At 37.4% G+C, this 23906-nt stretch overlaps 1 protein-coding gene across 1 annotated transcript in view; it reads left to right on the plus strand.

The window, feature by feature from the left end:
- Positions 1-23906, plus strand: part of LOC135080028 (semaphorin-1A) — a 451301-nt gene that overhangs the window by 401419 nt on the left and 25976 nt on the right. The window contains exons 3-4 of the mRNA XM_063974699.1: positions 14124-14232; positions 23233-23428. Of these exons, the coding sequence (XP_063830769.1) occupies positions 14124-14232; positions 23233-23428 (305 nt within the window). The remainder of the gene's footprint in view (positions 1-14123; positions 14233-23232; positions 23429-23906) is intronic.

The following is a 23906-nucleotide window of genomic DNA, read 5'->3' on the forward strand; positions in this document are numbered from 1 at the left end:
TGAATATGACAATACCAATATGGTCTGCTTTATTCTGGAATGCTATATATTCTGTCTAGGCGTACTAGGTAAATATGAATTCTCATGTTTGCAGTCAGCTGCTGCAAAGATATAAAAATATAAATCCTAAGATTTCATTTTTACTGCAGCTCCCGATTCAACCAAATGCTGCTGAACAAAGGTCTCCCCCAAAGATTTCCACAATGACCGGTCCTGCGCTGCCCGCATCCACGTTCTTCTCAAGACCTTCACCAGATCGTCGATCAACCTAGTGGAATTCTGCCCACGCTACGTCTTCCAACCCGTGGTCGCCACTCGAGAACTTTTCTGCCCCAACGGCTGCAGCTCTACTTAATTGAAACTCAAAATAACTTTTGTAAGACAACTTTCAAAGAATTTATCCACAAGTCAAGTCTGTTCAATGTCTGATCGAGTCACACACACATGGATCTTAATTGCATTAACTTTCCATCGTTTACCAGCCAATTTTCTTCAGACAGGTCTCACAAACACGCGAAATGTGTATGCATAAAATAACTTTATCAAACAAACAATGAAAGGGTGTAAATTCCCGAATGGGGCGAAGCCAGCGCCCTTCAATTAGAATTAACTAAATAAGGGGTTATATGGAAACTCCTAAGTAAAATAAATCAACCCAATTTCTATTCACGGGAATTGCTTAGAGTTAAGAGTTCTACAAACGTATGCATTGTTTTGTTCCATTAAGGTTGAGGTGCTTTTCGCTTTATAAAAACAAAAGTTTTCAGAGTAAATGATACATTGTTGAAGTGGAAAAGTGAATTACGAGGGAGTTTTCAATTAGACTTTAACTCATCCTGTGTAGTAATAGTTTATTTTTCAAGAACATGCATACTTTATTCTTGCTGTAGGTATCTTTTTTTAATCCTTTTTTGTGGTTTAGAATACGGGTCCTTTTCTAAGCCATGTTACGATGGATCGATGTTGAACCCGCCCATCTTCAGAAAAGTTACTACCTAGATACTTGAGTGCCCTTGGGACGTCTTTAGATTGATTAATAAATTGACCCAACACGCGATCAGAATTACACAAAATCGAATCTAATCAGATCACTCACTGTACAGCTAAAAGTTGATAACAAATTGCGGAGATAAGCAAGGTCTTCCTAACCCATTCTAACCCATCCCAAAAGCCCACAATCTGATATTTATAACATCCAGTCGCAAGGTGGCGCCCACTTAACTAGTTAGCTGATCTGCCCCAAACTACTTTATTTGTTTAGGCACAACAAACATCCCAAGAACTCCCTACAACCCGGATTCCGTAACTCTTGTATTGTTTAATCAAAAGAACGCTGGGGAAAACATATGGGTCAAATAATAATGTAGTGTGTTTGCACACTTACCTACAATGTTGGAGCAAACGCGTGCCTCTCATCTCCCGATATGTGGTTTTATAAGAGTTTATTACATATTAAGAAACTTTATGGACTACATTCCTCTCCCTACATTTTCATAACCCTTAAACATTTAGAACTAATTTGAAAAAGTAAAAACTAAAAGTGTTTTACTGCAATTTGTGCTATGGGTACTCTGAAACCGCAATAAAAATGTTCTAACGTTCGTCAAAATGCAGTAACTACATGTCTACGAATGATACTTTTAGTGGAGCAACATGAGGACTCATATTTTCAGTAATTGCATGAGAAAACCGTACTTAGTCGTATTTTTGAAGAGCTCGTATTCCAATTCGCACACGAATCTGTATTACTGTATGAAAGATTTTTGCTATTCATCCGAACCTAACAATAACATATCCCGAATGTAACCTCAAACGTCTGAGAGCCTGGTAATAAGACCTTGTCGGCGAAAAATTCGTGCCTGTTACTACAGCACTTGGTAACTCGATAATCCGAGTGACGTGTTTGTCGTTAAATATTGAAGCGGCGAACAGCCAAATCTCCGGCAAATGCCAGGTGCCCGTAATCTAATACAGAGAGGTTAATATCAGATGAGATCAAAGCCTTTATATCGATAATGTACGCTTTGTTTACTATATTTTCCTGTTGGGCACTGCCAAACTGAAGTCAACTTTCGGATGCGGTGCAGTGAAGTCATATTCGTTGCTGCAGGGGGAACCTCTTTTCTTGATAACGGAGATGATGTAGTCCAGTAACTCAATAAAAGAAAACAAAAGATCGTCTTTTGTCGCCATAACCATAGTTAAAAAAAATTTGAAAACAAATGATAGTGACAAATTAAGCATTTGTTCAATGAATTTCAAATACTGTGTGTTTGTTACCTTTTTAACTAAAACTCATACAAGGAAATTAGAGTAACAACGGAGGGTGCATAAGTATCACCTGGATTTTTATTTAACTATAGCGACTTTAGTAGGCAAATAAACAATTTGATTTGATTTGATTTGATTTGATTTGACATCAAGAAATGACCAAAATAAACACATATACCTAACTGGTATCCGGCCGCTTTTTAATTCCAAGTCTCAACTGGCATGACCGATAAATCACTGTCTCCTGCAAGATTTATATTGTATGTACCAGGAACTTAATGTATTACTTGCTTTCATCCCGTGATGGAATCACAAACGATTGGACTGAGCCTCAATCAGTGGGCCTAAACCGGCCCGACGTCTCCCGGGAGTGATGCAGCCCACCGATTGTGACTGATAGGGCAACGCTAGCTTTTTGTAACGAGATTCGTTAGTGTCGATAATCGAAATCGGTACCATCGATTACTGAGAGACAAATAGAATAGTGTTAAAAATCCAATCTATGTATAACAGGCTGAACGCCAGATTTTTTAAATTTCCGTTGACAGTATTTTGTTTTTTACAAGACGTATCTGTCAATTGTTTCTTCTTCTTTTTTGATGTTGGCAATACACGTCGAGGTCGACTTGATTTGTGCCATTTCAAATTGTTTCTTGTATTACCAATACTGAAAAAAACTCTTTCAGCTAGACTTTGTAACCGGTCAGTGGCTAGCAACAATGTAATTTAATCTACAACTTAAATTACTAATAAAATAATATCAATCAACTCATTTTCATTATTAAAATCATCTTTGTCAAAAAAATATAACCTCTGACAGCCTGCTCGGCTGAAAAACGAATTGAAATCAATAAACAATTCAAGGACTCTTAAGATCAAAACTAACATTTTTATTAGATTTCACTGATTTTATGAATTCCTAAGTTCAAACCAATATTGACTATACACAAATAAATATGCTTTATTTTGGAAAAAGAAACAAGATAAATAAAAGAAAACTCGCTAAGAACTTAGACAAAAAACGCTTATCTTCGGTAAAAGCGTAGCTACACGCTAAGAACTGCTATAAATGGGTTTTGTAAATCTAGTTATTTATAGTTAGGTACACAGACACTTTACTTAAGTGAGTTGTCTGATTTACTACTTTCTAGACACGCTAATACTTTGTTAGAATAAATCACTCAGCATGGAATACTTATAGCTAACCTTTTTACCTAAATGATAAATGTTTGTAAAGTTGCTTTATATGATAAAAAATATGCTTTTTCTATTAAACGTATAATGATAAGAGCTGATGTCCGTACTTATGTGCAACGGGACTATTCTCACCTCTTGTTCCCACCGCTGCAATTCCTGTGTAGCCAGGATCTACAGCTTGACCGCTAATAAAAACCCAATAAATCCAATGAACCTAATGAAGGTCAAGTTTGACCCGGGGAAAGTTAAAGTGTCATTGGACCCGCATCGAAATTAATCAGAAGAACATATGAGGAGTTCGAAGTTAAGGTGTAAATACCTTAATGTGTAAAGACCTATCTTTAATTACGTTTTATTATGCAGGCTTGTCGTTAAATCTACGTAGGTAAATCATAATTTAGACGTAGACGTAGGTAAACGTGACGTCAGCAATGTCGTCAGACAAAACGTCATACATTAACATCCCATGTAATCCTGCTATTTAACAAAAGCTTTACTTTATCAGCAGGACTATCTCTTGTTAAAGCAAAATAATTCAGAGATGACACCGTTTTTAATAAATAGCTAATAACCGGTGCCCTTTTATATCGCCACTAAAATGACAAGTTTAATTTCGCGAATTTCTACTAAACGGTACAACCCTTCCCTTTCTCGCGTCATAAATCACGAGGCGTCAGAGCGGGACAACAAAAGCGACCCAGTGCGGTCCGCATTTGAGCGCTTTTAATTAAAATGTTAAGAATTTGTATTATGTATGCGGTGGCGGTTGGTGACCACTATAATGAGGTCCGTATTTTTGTAGAGCTCTGGAGGAATCTGTAGCAGTTCGAGGGGTTTTTTTAATTGGTCAAGTAAGTAGAGAATGTTGCAGTTGGATGGAAATTAATACCACATAAAATAAATTCATTGATCATTTTCATCATCAATGACATCAATCATTCATTAAGGCTGGAAAAGAACAACTAAAATGGAAACTAAAATAGAAACAAACAGAAAATGGCAGCTGTATGAAATTTAATGTTATTTAGCTTTTAATTGAACGTTGAACATTTGAACCGCTTCAAAAACCAGGTATCTCAACATGAAATATGACGAACGCTGAAATCTGTAAAGCCTTTTATCAAATCAATAATACTTTATTAACTGACCGAGGCCCATATTTATTTAATTTACATGTGTAAACGTAGATTTTTGCGGAATATCGTCATATCCAGTTTTGTATTCAGTTCGGTGGTTCGTTAACTCGATTTGAAAACAGTAAGATAAATCTACATAGCGTAAATACGCCAGAGTTATTTTTAAAATAGAGAAGCAATAGGTTATAAAAATCGTGTAAATTACAATAATAAGAATTTCCTGGGACTCAATTAGGTAAACAAGTCCTTCAGGGAATGCCCTCTACAAGAATTCCCGACACAGCTTGTTGTTTCCCTAATCAACTTTGATTTATCCAGTTAAGTACCTAGAAAATGTGTCAGCAATAATATTCAGCTAACCGAGCCTAATTGAAACTTTCTATCAGAGAAAAATATTGTGATAGGATCATTAAAGTACATTAGTACCCAATAATAAACTAGCTCTTAGATAAAGAATAAAATGGGTTTATTACTATGCTACTAAAGAGGCACAATGACGCCCCAACGAGCTAAAAAGAACGTGCAAAATACGCCACGCAAACGAAATGCACCATCGATCACTCGAAATGCACGCAAACTTAAATTACGGATCACAATAACCAGCGAGAAACGTCATGGAGCCGATGAAATAACCGATGAATGTTGTTCAGAAACAATTGCAATAAATCTCCAACATGTGAATCGTTCGCCGCCTGTGGCGCCAAAGTTTTGCAATATTGACGCGCAACGGAAAAACTCCAAGATGGCCGCCGCGCCAGCCAATCCACCTGAGTGCCTATTTGACTGTCAAATGCTGATGACACATGCCGTCTTGGCGGATTTGAGGGTCCTCGGGAATAGTGTAAGCATACATTATAGAAAACAAACTTATTTTATGCATTTTATTTATTGAGAGACGTCTGCTTTGTATTTTCTGGGAGTACTGAAATCCCAGACGTTTTAGTATTTGCATTTGGCTCGCGTTTAGATTTTGTTTATAAATAAATAAATAAATAAATCTTTGGACAATTTCACACAGCGCCAGCTAGCCCCAAAGTAAGCAACTTAATGCTTGTGTTATGGGTGCTAGCTTAACGTTTATGGTGGAAAAGTAATAAAATTATATTGTTTTAAAACGAGTTTGTTTCTCTTAGCCGGCGGATGTGTAGGGAGTCAATATACGGCGCACGTGCCCGATGTCCTATTGATATTGTTCTAAACGGAACTCGTAAACTTTTCCAATATCGGGGCCGTGTCGAGTGCATGCAAACAAATTGCATCTGCCGATAGCCGAATTCCTCTATTCCTGTGCGAAATTTGAAATTTTTGACAAAGGTCCGATTAAAAAATCGATCAAGTATGAACGCTGGTCATGCGCCAAACTAGCCATTTCTACGATATTGGCTTACGCAGCCGTTTTCTCTTTTTCGTATGGCAGCGCTTTTTTCGGGCGTTGCGTTTTTAGGTGACACCTCGCCTTTTTGCTGAAGCAAATAGGATTTGGGAAAGGATACAATGACTCGTGTCAATGTTTCTTTCACCTGGCTTGGTGGTTTTAGCTATGAACTACTAAGGAAAGATGACGGGTGATGACTACTTACACAAACGTATTTTGTGCAAACATAGACTCTGTTCCAAAAAAAATCTTAGTAACTAAGTCTAATATTCATTTCATGCCAAATGCAGTGTAAGAATACGAGGAGAGGAGTACTCATTATTATTTTAGGTAAATATTATTTAGCACTATTTATCAACCAGTCTTTCTCTATACCGTGCAGTTATCCTAATATTACTACACAATAAATTACTGCATCAAGACAAAGGCGAATCACTGAGCCAGCCGAGATAGCGTCTGAGCGTTTTATCTTCTGTTTTTGGCGGATTACAAATGGTTACAATTTGGGGGAGGTTTTCCGTGATAAAGTCACTTGGCTGCACTATCTATAATTTATTCTTTCAGCGGTGGAATGTCTCCCCAATGTTTTCTTTGTCTATTTTACTACGCCTAGTTAAGACGCGTTTTATGGACCCCTGTGATCCCCTAGCGTCTGTTCGCATACAAGGATTCCGATGCGAACAACAAAAATAAATTCCCGTACTCCGCTCTTAGCAGTGAATTATTTATTTGTGCTGTTTTATGTATTGTATTTTTGGTATTCGATTTTGTATGGTATTCTATATTTTGTCAGACGAATTGTTGAATTGTGTTTTTTTATTCGTCTGTTTATTTGTCAAATGTTTCATAAATTTGCAGCAATATAATAAATCTAGATTATCTTAATCTTTATCGTATCAGCAATATAAGTTGTAAGAGCCTCTCGAGTTTTTTATTATTAGTAAATAAACTATATGGCAATCAATTTCTTCTCGTTGATCCGAGGAAGACACATGCCTTACATATTCTACGCTGGTCACTTCAGCGCTTAACTACTTTAATTTATTAATATGGCGCAAGTTCACTATGCGGGAAATTGCTCAAGACGTAATAGTGTGAACACCATGTCGGTTACTTTCTCCTCTCTCCTCGCGTATGTCGCCCAATATTACGGTGTGCGGGCGGTTCGACTTGGACAAATTGCCGCATAGTGTACTTGCGCCAATAAAGTAAGTACATACAGTCCTATCAACTTAAGCTGAGAATTGCATTTGTGTGAGTGATCGCCAAAAGTACCGTTAGTAAAACACATACAAATAAAATTAATGTTTTATTAAAAGGAAGTCTATAAAACACTTGCTACCAATTGGGCCGATGTAACGACACTTGACACATCCTTTTAATTAAATAAATAAATAAAAACAGGTCCTCGCTTAGCATATGCCAAGGCACGAAGTACCTCGACGCTGATATTCTGCGAGCACCGTTTATAGAGAGGGCGTCCAGCTAGCCTTACAAAATACAACAAAAAGACAAACTTTATAAAATTACAAAATAAAAACAGACTAAAAACTTTTCGTTCACACCTTTAAAATACGTATTCAATTTGCATAAAATTTCTTTCACTTGGCTGCTTAATGGATTTCGTACAGGAAATTCACTTACAGTAGGAGCCATTTCACTAATATTTGGAACACAATTACATAAAATTACACGTGTATCTGCTACCAGTACCGGGGGTGAAGTGAAGTATGTGAGCGACAAGGAAGCGGTGCGTGGCGGACGCGCCGCGCTTCAGGCCGCTTGCTATAATAAACCATGCGCGGGACGCGCCGCGCTTCAAGCCGATTGCCACTCTAAACTATCGGTGTGCACTCACACAAATGCAATTCTCAGCTTAAGTTGAGAGGACTGTACATAAATGATACCACAGTGTTTCTTGATGTGCTAACATATGTGTTAGTGCTATCACAATCTATTAAAACACCTGGCAGTTACTGAAAAAATTCGCCCCCAATCTCTCATTGGCAAGCCAATATAATTGACTATGTAAATCCCAATTTAAAACTGCCGTATTTGATGTAGCCATTCGATTCGATCATCGGCCGCGCCATATTTATTGATGAGTGTCACTGTGACTGGCAGCCCCGACGCTTCCGATCCGTAAAATTAATTTATTTAAGCAAATGTAATGTATGTTAACGTATTTAAAGTATTAACATTTATTATGGACATTAAGTACACATGAATAAATGATTTATGGTGGTTTAAATACAGGGTGGCCAAAACAGTGAGGTCTAAAAGAAAAATTTAGATTCCTTACATCAAGGTGTACCTAAATCACCCCCATGTGTATAATACGATACGAATGTAAACTTAGAGGATTCCCAATAATAATTCACTCTAAGAAAGTCAAAAACATGTAACGGAATCTCCGACTTACCACTTTAGTGGACCGATTACAGGAAATAGTGGCCCATTAAAAGTACATGTTTTTTTTGTATTATTATGAATGTTCAGGAAATGGCGCAGTTTTCAAAATGGTTTTGGACCTATGGAAGTTCTTTTTTTTACTTAAACTTTTAAGTTGAAAATTTGATAGTGTTCTGATAAAAGCATAATTTTAATGTTTCTAGCAAAACTTTTGCATCTTGAATCAAAGATAGGAAGGTGATTATTTTTTTCAAACATCTGCAATTAATAACAAATCTGTCGAAAAAAAGATATCTGAAAAAAGTCAACCCAAAAAAAAGATAAAAATGTTTAAAGCCTACTAGGTCATAAAATCTTAAAATATCACAAAATCTGGGGGCACGGCAGTGCCCCCACCAAGTCGAGCAAACAAGCGGCACGGCCGTACCATCCTTTTCTCGAAGCAATTCAGGCCATTTTCGACCGCCTGTAACTTCGTTGTGGATAAAACTAGAAGGCTGAATTTTCATTAGCTATGCAGGCATTGTAAAGACACGGTATATTTAAAATTTCATTCAATTTGAACTAGTAGTTTAAGAATTATAACGGGTCAAAGTTACTTAATTTTGTCACTCACTGACTCACCGATCATCAAAACTCTAAGGCACTTCTAGCAGACCTAGAAGCTTCAAATTTAGAATATAAGTAGTGTTTGGTGTATGAATCAAGGAAAAACTAAAATATTTGGGGGCACGGTAGTGCAACCGCCAAGTCGAGTAAAATTTTTCAATTTCGGTCCAGTTTTCTAGATACATAACTGCTGTCTACAAAATACAAAAAGAAATGAGATCCCATCAAAAACAATACTTGTCAAAAAAACCAAGTCTCGCAACTCAGTTGTTCTACGGTAAAAAGTTGTGAGATCCATGTAATACCAAGTCCAGGCCAGGAACTCTTTAACGTTTTACATAAATATATTGACTTGGCCATCGCATGAAAACACGTGTAAATTAAATTATTTAGTGCGATGGCCAAGTCAATATATTTTGTAAAACGTTAAAGAGTTCCTGGCCTGGACTTGGTATTACATGGATCTCACAACTTTTTACCGTAGAACAACTGAGTTGCGAGACTTGGTTTTTTTGACAAGTATTGTTTTTGATGGGATTAACTCTATCTCCTAAACTAAGCACAATCGTATTATACACATGGGGGTGATTTAGGTACACCTTGATGTAAGGAATCTAAATTTTTCTTTTAGACCTCACTGTTTTGGCCACCCTGTATAAGATATGTATGTATGTATAAATTGTCATCTGCAAACCTTTTTAAACAGCTTTATTATCTTCAAGAAGGCAATATTAGTCCTTAAATCCTCTTCTACATCTTCTTATAAGGAAGGATCCTGTATCTTCTAGGAACGTAACCTGTTGTCACAACGTACCTACATGATGGAAGAAGAAAGTAGAAGAAGAAGGTTCTACGGTACATGAATGGTCTAAGGTACATGATTTGTTTGTAATCCAATTTTAGAATCTCAATTTTTCGATTCCTCAAATTCTTTTTGGCCTTTTTGTAACTAAACTTAGGTACTTTCATTTGTCCTATCTATATTTCCACATCTACAACCAAAAAATCTGACCTTACAAATACAACAAGAAATTTCCCTTTTTCCCGTTTAAAAGTAGCCAATTCCAGGCTCCTAAATTCCCGTACCAATTCGGCCGCACTCGCCACACAACTAACAATAAAATAACCTTATTACTGTCTGCAGGCTTGATTGCGTCACGTCACTCGGTCTCCACAAAAAACGGTTCCGTATAATATATACGGGTCCCACAAATTGGTTCCCTTTAACTGTGGTTGTCAACATTTTTACCTTCTTCTACCTTTTTCTTTTTTTTATTATTTTCTATTGACGTTCATAAGTGCCACTTGTGGTCTAAACTGAATAAATATTTTTTGATTTTTGATTTTGATTTTTGATTTTTTAGATAGTGCCCCCCGGAATTGTTCGTTGCAGGACCTTTACGCTTACAGCGAATAGAATAATACTTACTTTGTTAGTTGAAGACTACAAAGTTTTTATGGGATGTGGACTCATAGATAGATAGATAGCTAGGTCTTCTGACACCACACAAAAGTGACAAGTAAACAAAAAAAAAACGAAAACGACACAATTTGGGCGGTTTTATCGTATCAATGTGATCTCTTCCAAGAGGACAATTGTTTGTTTGAGATAAAGTAAGAAAGGAGGCGATTAACTAACTTTTTATAACTCGTTAGAATGATGGAACGCTTTGCCCAAAACACGCAAAATGTGTGACAATTTTACTCACCCTGATCTTGATTCTCAATTCTCTTGACTCAAACGGTTACAATTAAACTCGAGTAAAATCTGTGGTCCGCATTCACTTCAAAAACGCTCCAAGGGTCCGCAGGGAAAATGTTGAGAACCACTGTCTTGAATTCTACAAATTATAGCGTTTCCCACCCCCGAGGTACAGAAATGCATTATACGGTTGCAAGGCATCAATGCGAATGCCTTATTTACAAGATAATGGCGCTCGAGAATTTCATTTTAAAAGATATAAAGATAAGTCGTGTGATTTAGTGGATTTTTCGAGTATTTGAAATTCCGAGATGGTTAGGTCTGGTTTATTTCATTTTATGGCTCTATTTGAAGTATAAATTCACATAAAGTTTGGAGAACGTCTTTAAGTTAAGACATGAAGTGACTTATACTAAACTACATCTGTAAAGGGTCGGTTCACTGATTTTCAGGTAGAGTTTTAATAGTAAAATGACTAATTAAAAGACTTTTTAATACGGTAAATACTATTCTTCAATAAGATTTGCTTTCTTATTGATACTGATGACTGCCGTCTGGCAACACCGCAAACAAAAGAAGTCTTTTAGCAACATTATACCTAATCAATATAGTAGAAAATGTAATTACATGTAATTAAGGTCCTCAACAAGGTAGGTACTTCGGACATAAAGATGCTAAAACAATAACCTAAAACAAGTCTACATGTATTTAACTGAATGATCAATTCAGCTGAATGACTCCATATAAATCACATTCCACCTCGACCAGGCATTCGGGTTCAGCGGTAGATCCCAAAAACATTATGTAAGTCACACCGACCAACCTGCCTTGTAATTGGCAAAGTTTACATCATAATTTCTTTATGAAATTTCGTGCCAAATACCTTAATTAAGGGCTGGGACTTTAGCAATTATAACGCGATGGCATAATCTCCATAAAAAGAAGATTATCTTTGTTATTTATCACTCACTTGCCTGCTAGTCTTTTCAGGAATAATTTTATTATATTCTCTCTCTTATTTAAATTATCATTGGTCCTATAGATCTCTCCTTCTTTCAAGTGAACTTGACCCTCATTTGTGACTCAAAGTCAAAGTCAAAAGTCAAAGTCAAAGTCAAAGTCAAAATTTCTTTATTTGTTTAGACTAATAAATAGTTCTTACAAATCGTCATTTTGCTCTTATGGTACAGTCAAGTCAATTTATAAAACCATCTTCCTCAGGTGAGCAAGGTGCAAATGATGGTCGTAGTAAGTTCGTTTAAGATATAATATTTACTCCATAGAATTATAACAAGAAATGCTTTATTGATTTAAGGTCGTAGAGTATCTTGTGCAACCCAGAGAAACTTGAAATGAGTCGAATTTTCTCGAAACTATGACAAATTATACAACTGCAATTTTCTGCGCAGTTGTGCATCTAAAATGCACGCAGCTGTCGGCAAAGTGAAAATTACCCCAACTTTGGGCTTTACTGTTTCTGGTCTCTCTAACTTTGAACCTTATTTACATATTTTGACACATTTTCTGCAAACAGAGGGCCTAGTGTGAGTTTACATCAAACGCGCTCACTAATAAGTGCGTCAAAAAATGACATTAAATGTATGACGGATTGTACAGCGCCCCTAACGGGAAACGTTCAAAACACTTAAATTGTCAGTAAGCGCATTTGATGTAAACTCACACTAGGCCCAATTTAAAAAGATTTTACATGTCCCTGTATATAAGTTAACCTGAGCACTGCTTCGGGATAATCAGATGGTTCAGTGCTGAGAAGAAACTATTTTGTCAGCCCCTTTTATTGAAGATTTAACATTATTTTTGCGAGTTATATGGCATTTTTTTTACCCTTTCTCATCGTCTACTTTAAGATAGTCCTCTTTTACTTGAACTTTAATAATTATTATTGGAAATTATAAAGTCATAAAGATTTTGTAGAGACCCGGAAAAAACATTTCAATCAAACTAAATCTAAAACCGAAAAAAATCAACTCACAAAATGACATTTGTTAAAACTTCCCTGTCAATTAAAATAATTAAGAGTGCCGGCTTGATTACCACCATCGCCAGCAATAATCGACGGCGACATTTAAAGAATTTAATTGTCTTAATGAGTTTTGTTAGAGAAATAGTCGTATACGCAATTAAAATATCATTCTGAAATATCACTTTGAGTATTATAATCGTTCTTTATGACAATCCACTAGGATAAATATTTTTTAGGGTCGAAGCGAAGAGTATTTTTGACATTCGAAAAATAATGTTTTGGTTAATTTTTGGATATTTTCACACACTGATTTTCTTATTTTTTTTTTATTAATTTATTTGGAAAACAAAGCATTACATTCTTTACATGGCTTAAACGATTCTTAAATGTAGATATAGACAAAAATGTAACCCTAAATATGTTTTCACAGATTCTACACATAAATTAAACTTTAAAATAAAAATATTGTTACTCGTAGGTGAAAATATCCCATAGACCAAAGTAAACAATATTTTTATAAGTATTTCGCCGTAATGAAAATGCTATTTCGATTTTCCAGCTAAATATTTTCATCTACATCTGCAAGATCACAGTTAAAACTCCGAATTTAAACTCCGCAGCGAAACCGCAACCGACATGCTAACTACGCTCAACCCAAAACCAAAACAAACCTAGCCCCGTACTATTAGGGTTAAAATTAGACTAACACCGGTTTAAATGGCCAAACAAGTGCATAGTGGTCAGCCAGTCGTGAGCGCGGGCAAACTGGGCTTTATCAAAGTGCTGTTTTTGATACGGTTGGTGGTTCGGCTCGTGTCCCGGAACGGGGAATAATCGAGCACCGTGGTTAGAGTCAAAAATAACTGCAGTTTGTTGTAACTAGATTATGAAATTACTTATTTAATAAGTGGCTTTAATGGCAAGTAATTGTATAGCTCTAGTATAGTCTACAGCACTGCAAACTAGTTTAGTTGCAAAATCGCACTATTTAAAATTCACAAGGCACCTTTAGATATGCTGCAATGTTGGGCGTTGGGACGATTAAATAAGTAGACTGACTGCGTATTAAGAGCTTGTTTATTATGAGTGCATATTATTTATCGTATTATATATACCTACGTTATCCGTGGTAGGTGCATCAAGAGTCCACAGCTGTACAAAGGCCTCCCAATGCCTTCTTCACTAAAAGAGCTCCCACAAACACTGGTTACCAATAAAATAAGACGTAGACTTTATAAAACACTTCTAGAAAAAAAAACTATTTTTCATGAATATACGGACACTATCAGTCATCTTCGCCAGATTGAAGTACAGAAGGCGCATCAAGCTAAACACTGTGGCCTCTTATGTGCTTGTAATAGGGGCGATTTTGCTACAAAAAAGTAAAGTCTGATAAGCTGTCTGTACATTTGGTATAATTTGTTCTTCTTGTTCCAGAAATGTGGTGTACAACCTCAGTCTGACAGACCTGACGGAGCAGCGCCGCCTGGTGTGGTACTCCCCAGAGAACGACGTCAAGATGTGCGTCGTCAAGGGAAAGGATGAGGTAAGGGTCATACTTTTCTAAATCTTCTTCATCATCAGGTCATTTAGTCTATATCGCAGGAGAACGGGCTTCTCTAATTTACCAAGAGGGAAGTTCTGATGATCTGATCTATACTCCTGGCCAGACGGGTTGAGGACACCTGATCTTCTATTTCTCTTACGGAATCTACAAGAAGAGTAGATGAGGTTTATTCTACTCTACTGGAATGGAACCACAGCTTGAAATCGTATTATTATCTTAAGATAACCTACTGTAAGTGTAGTCGAAGAACCGATAACGGCCATACAACATTAACACTAAACGTAGGTCTCTGAGACCAGAGATATCAGTTGCAAACGACCTGTATCCAGGAACCTGCTACCTTTATTCGTCCATAAATCTCAAAAAGAAATAACACAGAGCACCGTATTCATCTCACCGGTTGCAGCAATTTACCGCATAAAGTATGTAGATCCTAAAAACCCGATCATACTAAACTCCCCAATAAAGGTGAGTAAAGAAAAGCAATATCGCTCATTCCCACCGAAGAAATACTGCAGTTTTACTGAATCAATAAAGCGAACTCAAAGCGAACGCCTCAAAAAATAAAATCGCTAGTCCACACACTGCGGCGCAAAATGCAATATAATTGTTACCAGCCCCCGCCATCTTGGGTAATTGAATTTAGAACATAAGGCTGGTTTCTCATGGATAGGATTCTATGACAGAGCCTTTGAAAAACGGTTTTATTGAAAACGGTCTGAAATACTTCCACTAAAAATGCAAATTTTGCTGACAGAGTATAAGAAAATTTGATGATCGATGGAATAATATCTAGGTATATACTACTTCAATACCATTTTCATCAATTCTGGGTTTGAGTGTAAATTCTGCTTATGATCTCTCTGTCTACCAAATACTAATTAAATAGTTCGTCATTCTCAGTTGCACCGTGAGCAGTACGCCTTACACCAGCCGTATTCCGCTCTCGTACCGTAAACGTACCGAATACGTGCAAATTAAAACATCGATTGAGCGCAATTCGCGGAAGTTGCGCTGTACCCACTACCCACACCAACGTAATTATGGTTAATTCACAGCTCGGCCAGAACAGTTTATTAACCTGATAAGTGTCTAGCACTATGTGCACAATGGAAATTGCGTTAGATAGGGCAGAATTTCAGCGTGCAGAATTTGGACTATAGAATTTTGTCGCCGCTTTTGTATTTGCATATAGTTGTTTTAAACATGACGTTGTTATTTTCTTTAGAGATTATTTTGTCATAGCAGAATATTACGGTACTAAATAATAGTTTAATTTTCTGCAAATAGACCAAGTATCCAGTATAACTTTAACCCTGCCACTCATCAGAATAATAAATGAGTCAGTGCTGAGAAAATGCAACGCAAGAAACTCAGTCACCAAATTTCACGCTCTTTTTCAAGGGTTTTCAATATTCTTTATATAAGACCTAAGTTTGTAATGTCTCTAACAACTGTTTGATTTACCTTCTCGTACTTTTGTCTGCAATGTAAAAAGCTTGCTGTTATCTTTGCGCTACTGTAATAAGATCTAATGAGATGAAACGGACGAATATGAAGTAACCTGAACGTGGGTGGAACCTCAAGAGACCTGCAGTTCCTTGAACGCCAACTCGCAGTTCTTTAAAATGAAATTTCTCGACAAGTTATATTGTACAAGACTGTATTTTGAGACTATGTTGTGCCAACTTATGTTTCTCTGTCGTACTCGTCCGTCGTTGCAGATTTCAAAGTTATGATTATAATGATGCAAGATGATCTGCCATTAAAGTTCAAATAGTTATAAAATCAAGAAAATATAACTTCTTTTGCTAATGATAGGTGCACACAAGTAGCATAGATCATCATCATCATCATTTCAGCCTCAGGACGTCCACTGCTGAACATAGGCATCCCCCAATGACTTCCACATCGCACGGTTGGTAGCGGCCTGTATCCACCGCCTTCCTGCTACCTTTATCAGGTCGTCGGTCGTAGCATAGATGATATCAGATATGTTTAGTGTTATCTTTAGTAAGTACACAGTTAAAGATATAAGGTACCAAATGTTCTAATTCTAGGCTTAGGTTGTAGTGTTTAAGCGTTGAATGAGTATTGAATCTACTATAACTACTCCAGTATTGTAGTGCAACTTAAAAAGTCGTATACTACTAAACTATTAAAGAGCGTGTTCGTTTTCTACATGATCATATTTCTCACAGACGAACAATTAAACACCTTGTTAAGTAAGTTGCAGTTTACGATAGAGTTCAATTTAGTTTCAAAGTTGTTTGAACTGGACACACTGTAGGAATAAGAGTAAGACAAGTTTAAATCTAAGTAAATTAACGTTATTGAAGTTAAATAACTACCAAAACAATTGCCTCATTTTATGTGTTCCAGATTCGGTATTCTGAAAATTTTTTGTGCGAATAATTCTCGATTTTTTTTACTTAAAAGCGCCTAAACACAAAAACCATATTCCATTACACAAACCCTTTGCGTTCCAAAACCAATACCAACCGCTTACAAAGTTCTAAAAACATTCGAGAGAAGAATCGGAACGTCGAACTCGCCAAAAACAAATGCATTCGCACTCCATCGGGCAGCACAGAATGGCACGCTCCCTTTGCGTCCCGGGTTCGCCATAGGGATGTAAGAAAACAATCGATTAAAGGAAAATCAATAATTTACACAAATCAATTGTCTCGAATCGAAGTTGAAATATCGATTTTTTGGTCGGAAATGAGTCCGGAACGTGACGTGAATCAGTAAATTCATCATCATCAGTTCAGCCACAAAACGTCCACTGCTGAACATAGGCCTCCCCCTATAATGACCGGTTGGTAGCGGCTTGCATCCAGTGCCTTCCTGCTAGCTGCTACCTTTATCAGATCGGCGGTCCACCTGTAATTGTCTTTTAATAAACATATTTCTTCACAAACATTGACTGTAGGAAAATAAATTGTCCCAAATCTATTTCCATCCAAAAGATCGATTCGTTTCCCTCAACGTCACAACCCTATCGCCTCTGATTGCTCCGCGCTGGTGGGACGCTCGGAAATTCATGCTTCAATTGCAGACAGCTTGGACCGTGCATGCCATTTTACCTCTAAGCAGCTGTAGACGTGCCGCGACTGCGCCCCTCTAAACAGATTTGTCTGGCTCAAACTGGTTCCGGTATGTTCTTTGTTGGCCATACAATGCCTAGATCTGCCTACGTGCGGATTAAATTAAAACGCGTCGGCTGGCTTATCCCGTTTAGCTTTGTGCGTCTTGGTATATAGTGTTAATAGATAGAAACGGGCCTTTTGTCTGCTCGCAATGAAAAAAACAATTGAATAACGTTTTATGAACAGTGTGCAAGAAGGAAAATTAACACACATGGAATAAAAACTTATTTAATGAATGTGGACTCTATTTTCGAAATAATAAGACGCAAATAACTAAGTACCTTCTTGGGAAAGTTCCGATTTTGTTGAGTATCCGAAATACACAACTTTGCACTTGCAAACGTGATGTAGCTGCACAAAGCACGGGGTCCGGAATGTGTTCCAAATTCGGATTTTGTCCGAAATATCCGAGTACCGAGTCCACTCGGAATTCATCGTGCGAAGTCCGACGTGCATACAAAAGTTTCGATGTATTTGGTCAAGTGGCGGTATTGGAACGCATTGGGGGACACGTTCAAGAAAACAGATTTAGAGCCAGTTGCGCTGGTTCCCGAGAATGTTTCGGATATTTATCTAAAATATAATGCTATCTAACGTAATAATAGTCGCTAGTTAGATACATTTACTTTAACTAAGGTATATCCCGTGTAACCAAAAGTGGAAGTTTATCTGGCAACTCGAACTTCATCAGTGCTGAAACGGACCTTTAATTACAAGAATAGTAATTATTATTTGTCATATATCTTTGCAATATCATGCAGTTCGTGGGAGGGAGGGAGACTATTGTCTAAATTAGACAGGGAATTAACTGTCTTTATTTTAAAAGAAAAGACTCAGGAGTACTCAGGACCAACTTAAAATTTGACTAGTATACAAATTAGTTACACGCTATTTTTTGTGGAGAAGACTTTTGCTCTCATTATAACCTATTGATACCCCTATAATATCAAAAAACATCTTTAATTGATTTCGGAACTAAGAAACCCCTTCTAAAATCAAAAACCTGGCTCACAACTAAACGGCCAGACTATCTCCTTTGGTAATAAATACTACCGTCCTGATACCCGTTTACCTACGAGACAACCGGTTAAACCGGTATTTTATGCAAAGGAAATGCTTCTGTACATCCTCAGTACGATAAGAATCCGAAACGGGGCCGGAGCGTATTGAGCAGTAACGACCCGGATTGCGGTACGGCGTAATGGTCTGTGGACATCGATTTAGTAATAAACACCTAGTCTAGATTGTGGTGTCTAGTATCGTCGGGTGAAATAATTAAGCGTGTTATTAATACAGTGGGTAGTAAATTAATAGAGCAGGCTTAACTGAAAGCATAAGAGCGTCAGTTTTTTACTTCGGTTCTCTGAGAGAAAATTAAGTTTGCGCGCGTCATTGTAAATAGTTAAGGATGCTCTGTCTTTCTCAGTCTCTCTCTCTCTCTCTCTCTCTTTTACTCTCTGTCTTTGTCTGCAACTTATAGCTTATAGCTTGACAGAATGGTCTTGATCAAGGTTGTCCAATAAATCTTTATCACCAAGCTACTGCTAGAAATAGTCCTCGTCAAGGCTTGTCTCTCGATCCTCGACTATTCTCTTTCATTCCAGTCAGAAAAATCGCAGCAAATAAGAATTTCCTATATTATACCCGTAGTAGCAAAATAGTATCCATCACAACTACATAAAGTGCTTTCTATCTGTATAACGTATCTAAAGCTAGGGCTGACCACACAAATTGTGACCGTGTAATCTCACTGTTTGGAACTAAGATAGCGTAATAAATTAAATACAATGTACCATTGTATACTCATCAAGTAACTGATATCCTTAGACACAAGCCAATAACTTCTTAAGCTAGACTAAGCTAATTGAATAGCTATTGTTCCAACACATGTTGACGTGGCGCTGCGAACCGCCCCTAATCGGTATAATCGTAATGTAGACAAAGGCAGTGAGTTCGCTTCGTTCAGAAGGCTGAGTATGAGTTTACATCAAACGTAGCAACCAAGAAAATATATGAAGATTTTGATTCTTGAAAGTTTCCGCTAGGGGCGCTGTACAATCCGTCATACTTTTAAGTCACTTTTAACGCAGTTGACATCGAATGCGTTTGACTAAAAGTTTTTGGAGCAGATTACAATAAGTTAATATGATAATAGTCCATGGTAAATGTTACAACCTTACAACTACGTAGCTCAGAACAGTTTCAAACGAAGCTTAATCTAATCCAACTTAATTAATTTTCTTGAACCACTACTGGTAAGAAAACATTGGTTTACGTGTATTGGCTTTATAGAGTTTTGTAAGGCCTACATACATGTAGATATAACAAATATGCTTTTAGCCTTGACACCCATAGTCACAGGATATCTACCTACACATCTCACTCTGATTTTAATTGAGTCACGCTCACGCCCATATGCACAAACGATGCTTGCTTAAATGAAGCTGTAAATCGAACGCACAGCGTTGAATAGAGCTCTGTGGTTGGTTCGTGTGCCTGTGCATCCACGCGCACTGTGAGACCTCATAGTAATGTTTGTAAAGTGCGTCAGTAACTTGAAAAAACAAGAAAATGCCCTCAGTGACCTTTTTCGTGAGCCTTCTTCCTTTACCTACTCTGTGCCGCTATTATCTCAATTTAATATACCGTGGACGTCTGCATTGTGGCGGATTAACGTCTTTAAGGTGTCAGCCTTGATGGACTCGGATCCCGTTTCAGTGCTGCCAACATGCAGCCAGATGTGAACCTTCCCAGCTGGCGTTAGATCCTCTTTTGTTTAGAGAGTTACTTTCGCATTTATAATATTAGTTGGGATTCTTATTTTTGGCCGATCAATATCGGTAGATATTACCAATTATATTGGTATCTTGTCCATTTTGTTTTTTGTATTAGGATTTTTTATTTATTATGCATTTCTTCTGTTAATGGTTGTCAAGTCAGCCATTTTTCTTTTTCATTATCTCTATGCCCTGGTAACTATTGTTTTCCAATCCATTCTTCCAAGAACAAAGACTTAGATCACATACCTACACGTAATAATTCCAAATCCCAATGGAATCCACTGCGGCGATTACTATTGGGGTATGGTTTCCAGGTTCCAGGAAATGTTAATACCGCCTTATGATCTATGGAAGTTCTACGAACGCTACGCACAGGCTTGCAACGTACATGCTCGCTTAATGGATTTTACGGGGAATTAAGACCTAGGAGTTTAGGTAGATGATTATGGATAAAGGCTTGCAAGTAAATGCACTCCTACGACTTATACGACTATTTCATTATTTTATAATTAGAAATTTGATAGTTTTTTACACAGCTCGTGTATTTGGGGTGAATGCATCGCCTTAGTGAACTATAAAACCATGGACAATGACTTTGACGTAACATTTATTTTAAAAAGGAATAAAAAAAAAAAAAAAAAAATTAAAAAAAATTAAAAATTGTTTATTGACAAAAAGTTTTATACAATATTTGTGCGGAGGCTTCCCAGTAAGTAATCGGAGATACTTGTGTTGGGAATGTCTCGCATCTTACCAAACGGTAAACAAAATTACATCGCTTTTTGCAAAATACAATTTGTTGAGGTACAAAAGAGTGAGTGTTGTAATTATGATATGTAAATGCATGCAAGTGTGTGTGTGTGTGTGTGTGTGAATAGTACATTAGTCTTCAAGCTTTTGATTTGGATAGGTTTTACGGATACTTCGCTGCGCCAATTCAAAACACAATTCGTCAACTAAATAAACTGCTCCGGTTATGTCGACTTACTTCTTATTCATCATCATCATCATCATCTCAGCCATAGGACGTCCACTGCAGAACATAGGCCTCCCCCAATGCTTTCCATGCTGCCCGGTTGGTAGCGGCCTGAGTCCAGTGCCTTCCTGCTACCTTTATGTTGTCGTCAGTCCACCTTGTGGGTGGACGTCACACGCTGCGTTACCATATCTACTTCGATATTAATCAATGCTACTGGCATTGCCTAGAGCCGCTCTCGCTCCACTAGTCCCAGCCTAATATGTTAATGCAATCTTATGATCCGTGTAGTGGGCCGCCCAACCGGCGTATCACCTTGAGACATGGGACTTGGGACATGCAACCTTAATGGATTACGTGTTCAATTTATTGGTTTACCGATTCATATGGTTTATCTATACCGAATTTGGCAGTATTGTTCGAGCGGTTAATGACATTTTGGAACAAATTTTGTACGCTTTGTTCACTGCTATTGTTTATTCCAATCAAAACATTTGAATTGAATGTTACATTTGAATAAAGCTTTTTTGCTTTATTAGTTACCGCCCGCGACTTCGTACGCGTGAAAATAGTTTGAATAATATTTCCTGTTTTTGCAACATTTATCTTTACTGCTCCATCCCTATTGGCTGTATGGTGATGTTATAGCCAAACCTTCCCCGATAAACACAAAAAAAATCAAATCGGACTAGTAGTTCCTGAGATTATTAGCGCGTTCAAGAAAACAAAGTAAAAAGCTCTTCATCTTTATAATATTAGTAGGTAAGTATAGATTTGGAATTTTACCAGAATCGGTGACACAATTTCGGATCGGGGTGGGGGTGATTCAAGATCTAAATACCGTCCTGAAAATTTACGTAAAATCAAACTAGGAGAAAAATACCCGGTTCACATTGAGTAAAATAAAACAGTAAAAGTTATGGTCGGAAAACATTTCTGGCTCTACCTTTTGGCAGCGTTCAAGAAATTTCACAGCTGAATTATCCCGTTCTTTATATCTGAAATGTTGCTCATCCGTGTGTAGTATCATGATTGGAGTGGGTACAGCAGCATCGCTACCTGCATACAAACTGACATGTAATTCTTCAGGTAGGATTTCAATAATTATTAATAAATCAATAATACCTGCAATAAAAGAGTGTACTATGATGCACGCTCATTTAGAGAAGCGATACTTTGCCTTGTTTCTTTCAAGTTTACGTTTACGTTTTCAAGCGCAACGTGGAACGAACGTTCACCCAGTAGGTCGACAGATGACATATTAAAGTTTGAAAAAAAGCGCTAAATACAGAATGCTACTTACCGAATCTAGAAATCATTGCAGGACATCTATGTTCAGTGGACGCTCTGTGACTGAAATGATGGTGATGATGAAAAGAAAGAAAAGTTAAAGAAGTAAAAGTGCACAGGAGACTGGAAACTTAGGGCTGGGTGACTAGGGTAAAAAAATCTAATATTTCTAATTAAATAAGGTAACCTACTGTAATTATTTGTATTGGGGCGGTAATTTGAACATATTCAAAGTTGATTTCACGCAAAAAACGAATGGTCCAGCGGTTAAAGGCTAACTGACTTATTCCACCCGCTTTGTGGATTAATTTCGATAACGGCCATTGTCAGAACCAGAATTGAAATAGAATTGACTAACAAATCATTAACAAAATTTATTTTAGAATACAATCAACAATTCATTAATTGACTGCAGTCTACTAAAGGTCAATTTAAAATACAAACATGAACTTACAGCATTATAAAGCTAAAGGCTGCATTAACAATATCTAATGGCACCTTTCAGTACAACGCACTACGTAGCTAACCTTTTCAACAGAAAATATGAATACCATCGCTTCACTCACTAACACCCGTATTCACAAACGATGCTTGCTTAATTGAAGCAACAAATCGAACGCAAACCGTTGAATAGAGGTCTGTGTTGTTGGTTCATCGTGTGTCACCCTGTGCGTCAACGCGCATTGTGAGACTTCATAGTAATGATTGTGAATACGGGCCTATATTACTGTGTACATCGAGAGTGTTTTGTCTCATTTCTAAATCCACTGTCTCCTTCCAGGAAAGCTGCCAGAACTACATCCGCGTGATGGTGTCCCTCGGAACGGGACGGCTGCTGGTCTGCGGGACAAACAGCTTCAAGCCGTTCTGCAGGGAGTACAGCGTGCAGCGGGATTCCTACCACATGGAGCGGGAGAAGTCTGGCCAGGCCGTCTGCCCGTATGACCCTGAGCACAACTCCACGGCTGTATATGCTGGTAAGTTTACTTCTCATCATCATCAGCAGCATTAGGTAGTCCATTGCAGGAGGACAGATTTTGCTGACACTCCTCAAAGTGAAGACTCATCAACTCGGAAAGAGATCAACACCGTATAGCCTTTTGCGAGCTATCATCGCCTTTCATACAAAGAATACTGGCCGCCTCGAGTTGATAAGGTTACGACAGTTACGATCCCTTTCCGGGTGGAACTGTGCGACGTCCTTTAATCGTACACAAAATATATAAGTAATTAAAAAGCTTTATCTATTTTTCATAAGAGTACCATGCACTGTTCCCGTTAATACCTTTGTAAGCTAAATAAATGCTAGTCTAATGCCCGTTTTCACCATCAATTCCTAATTTTTGAGTGACTCCTATGGTAACAAATAACAGGAATTTTGTTTACATAGGGGTCACTTAAAAATTAGGGATTGATGGTGAAAACGGGCATTACATCCCTAAAATAGGCAATTTG

This window comes from Ostrinia nubilalis, chromosome 17, assembly GCF_963855985.1.
Source record: "Ostrinia nubilalis chromosome 17, ilOstNubi1.1, whole genome shotgun sequence".
In the NCBI taxonomy this organism is placed as follows: Eukaryota; Metazoa; Arthropoda; class Insecta; order Lepidoptera; family Crambidae; genus Ostrinia; species Ostrinia nubilalis.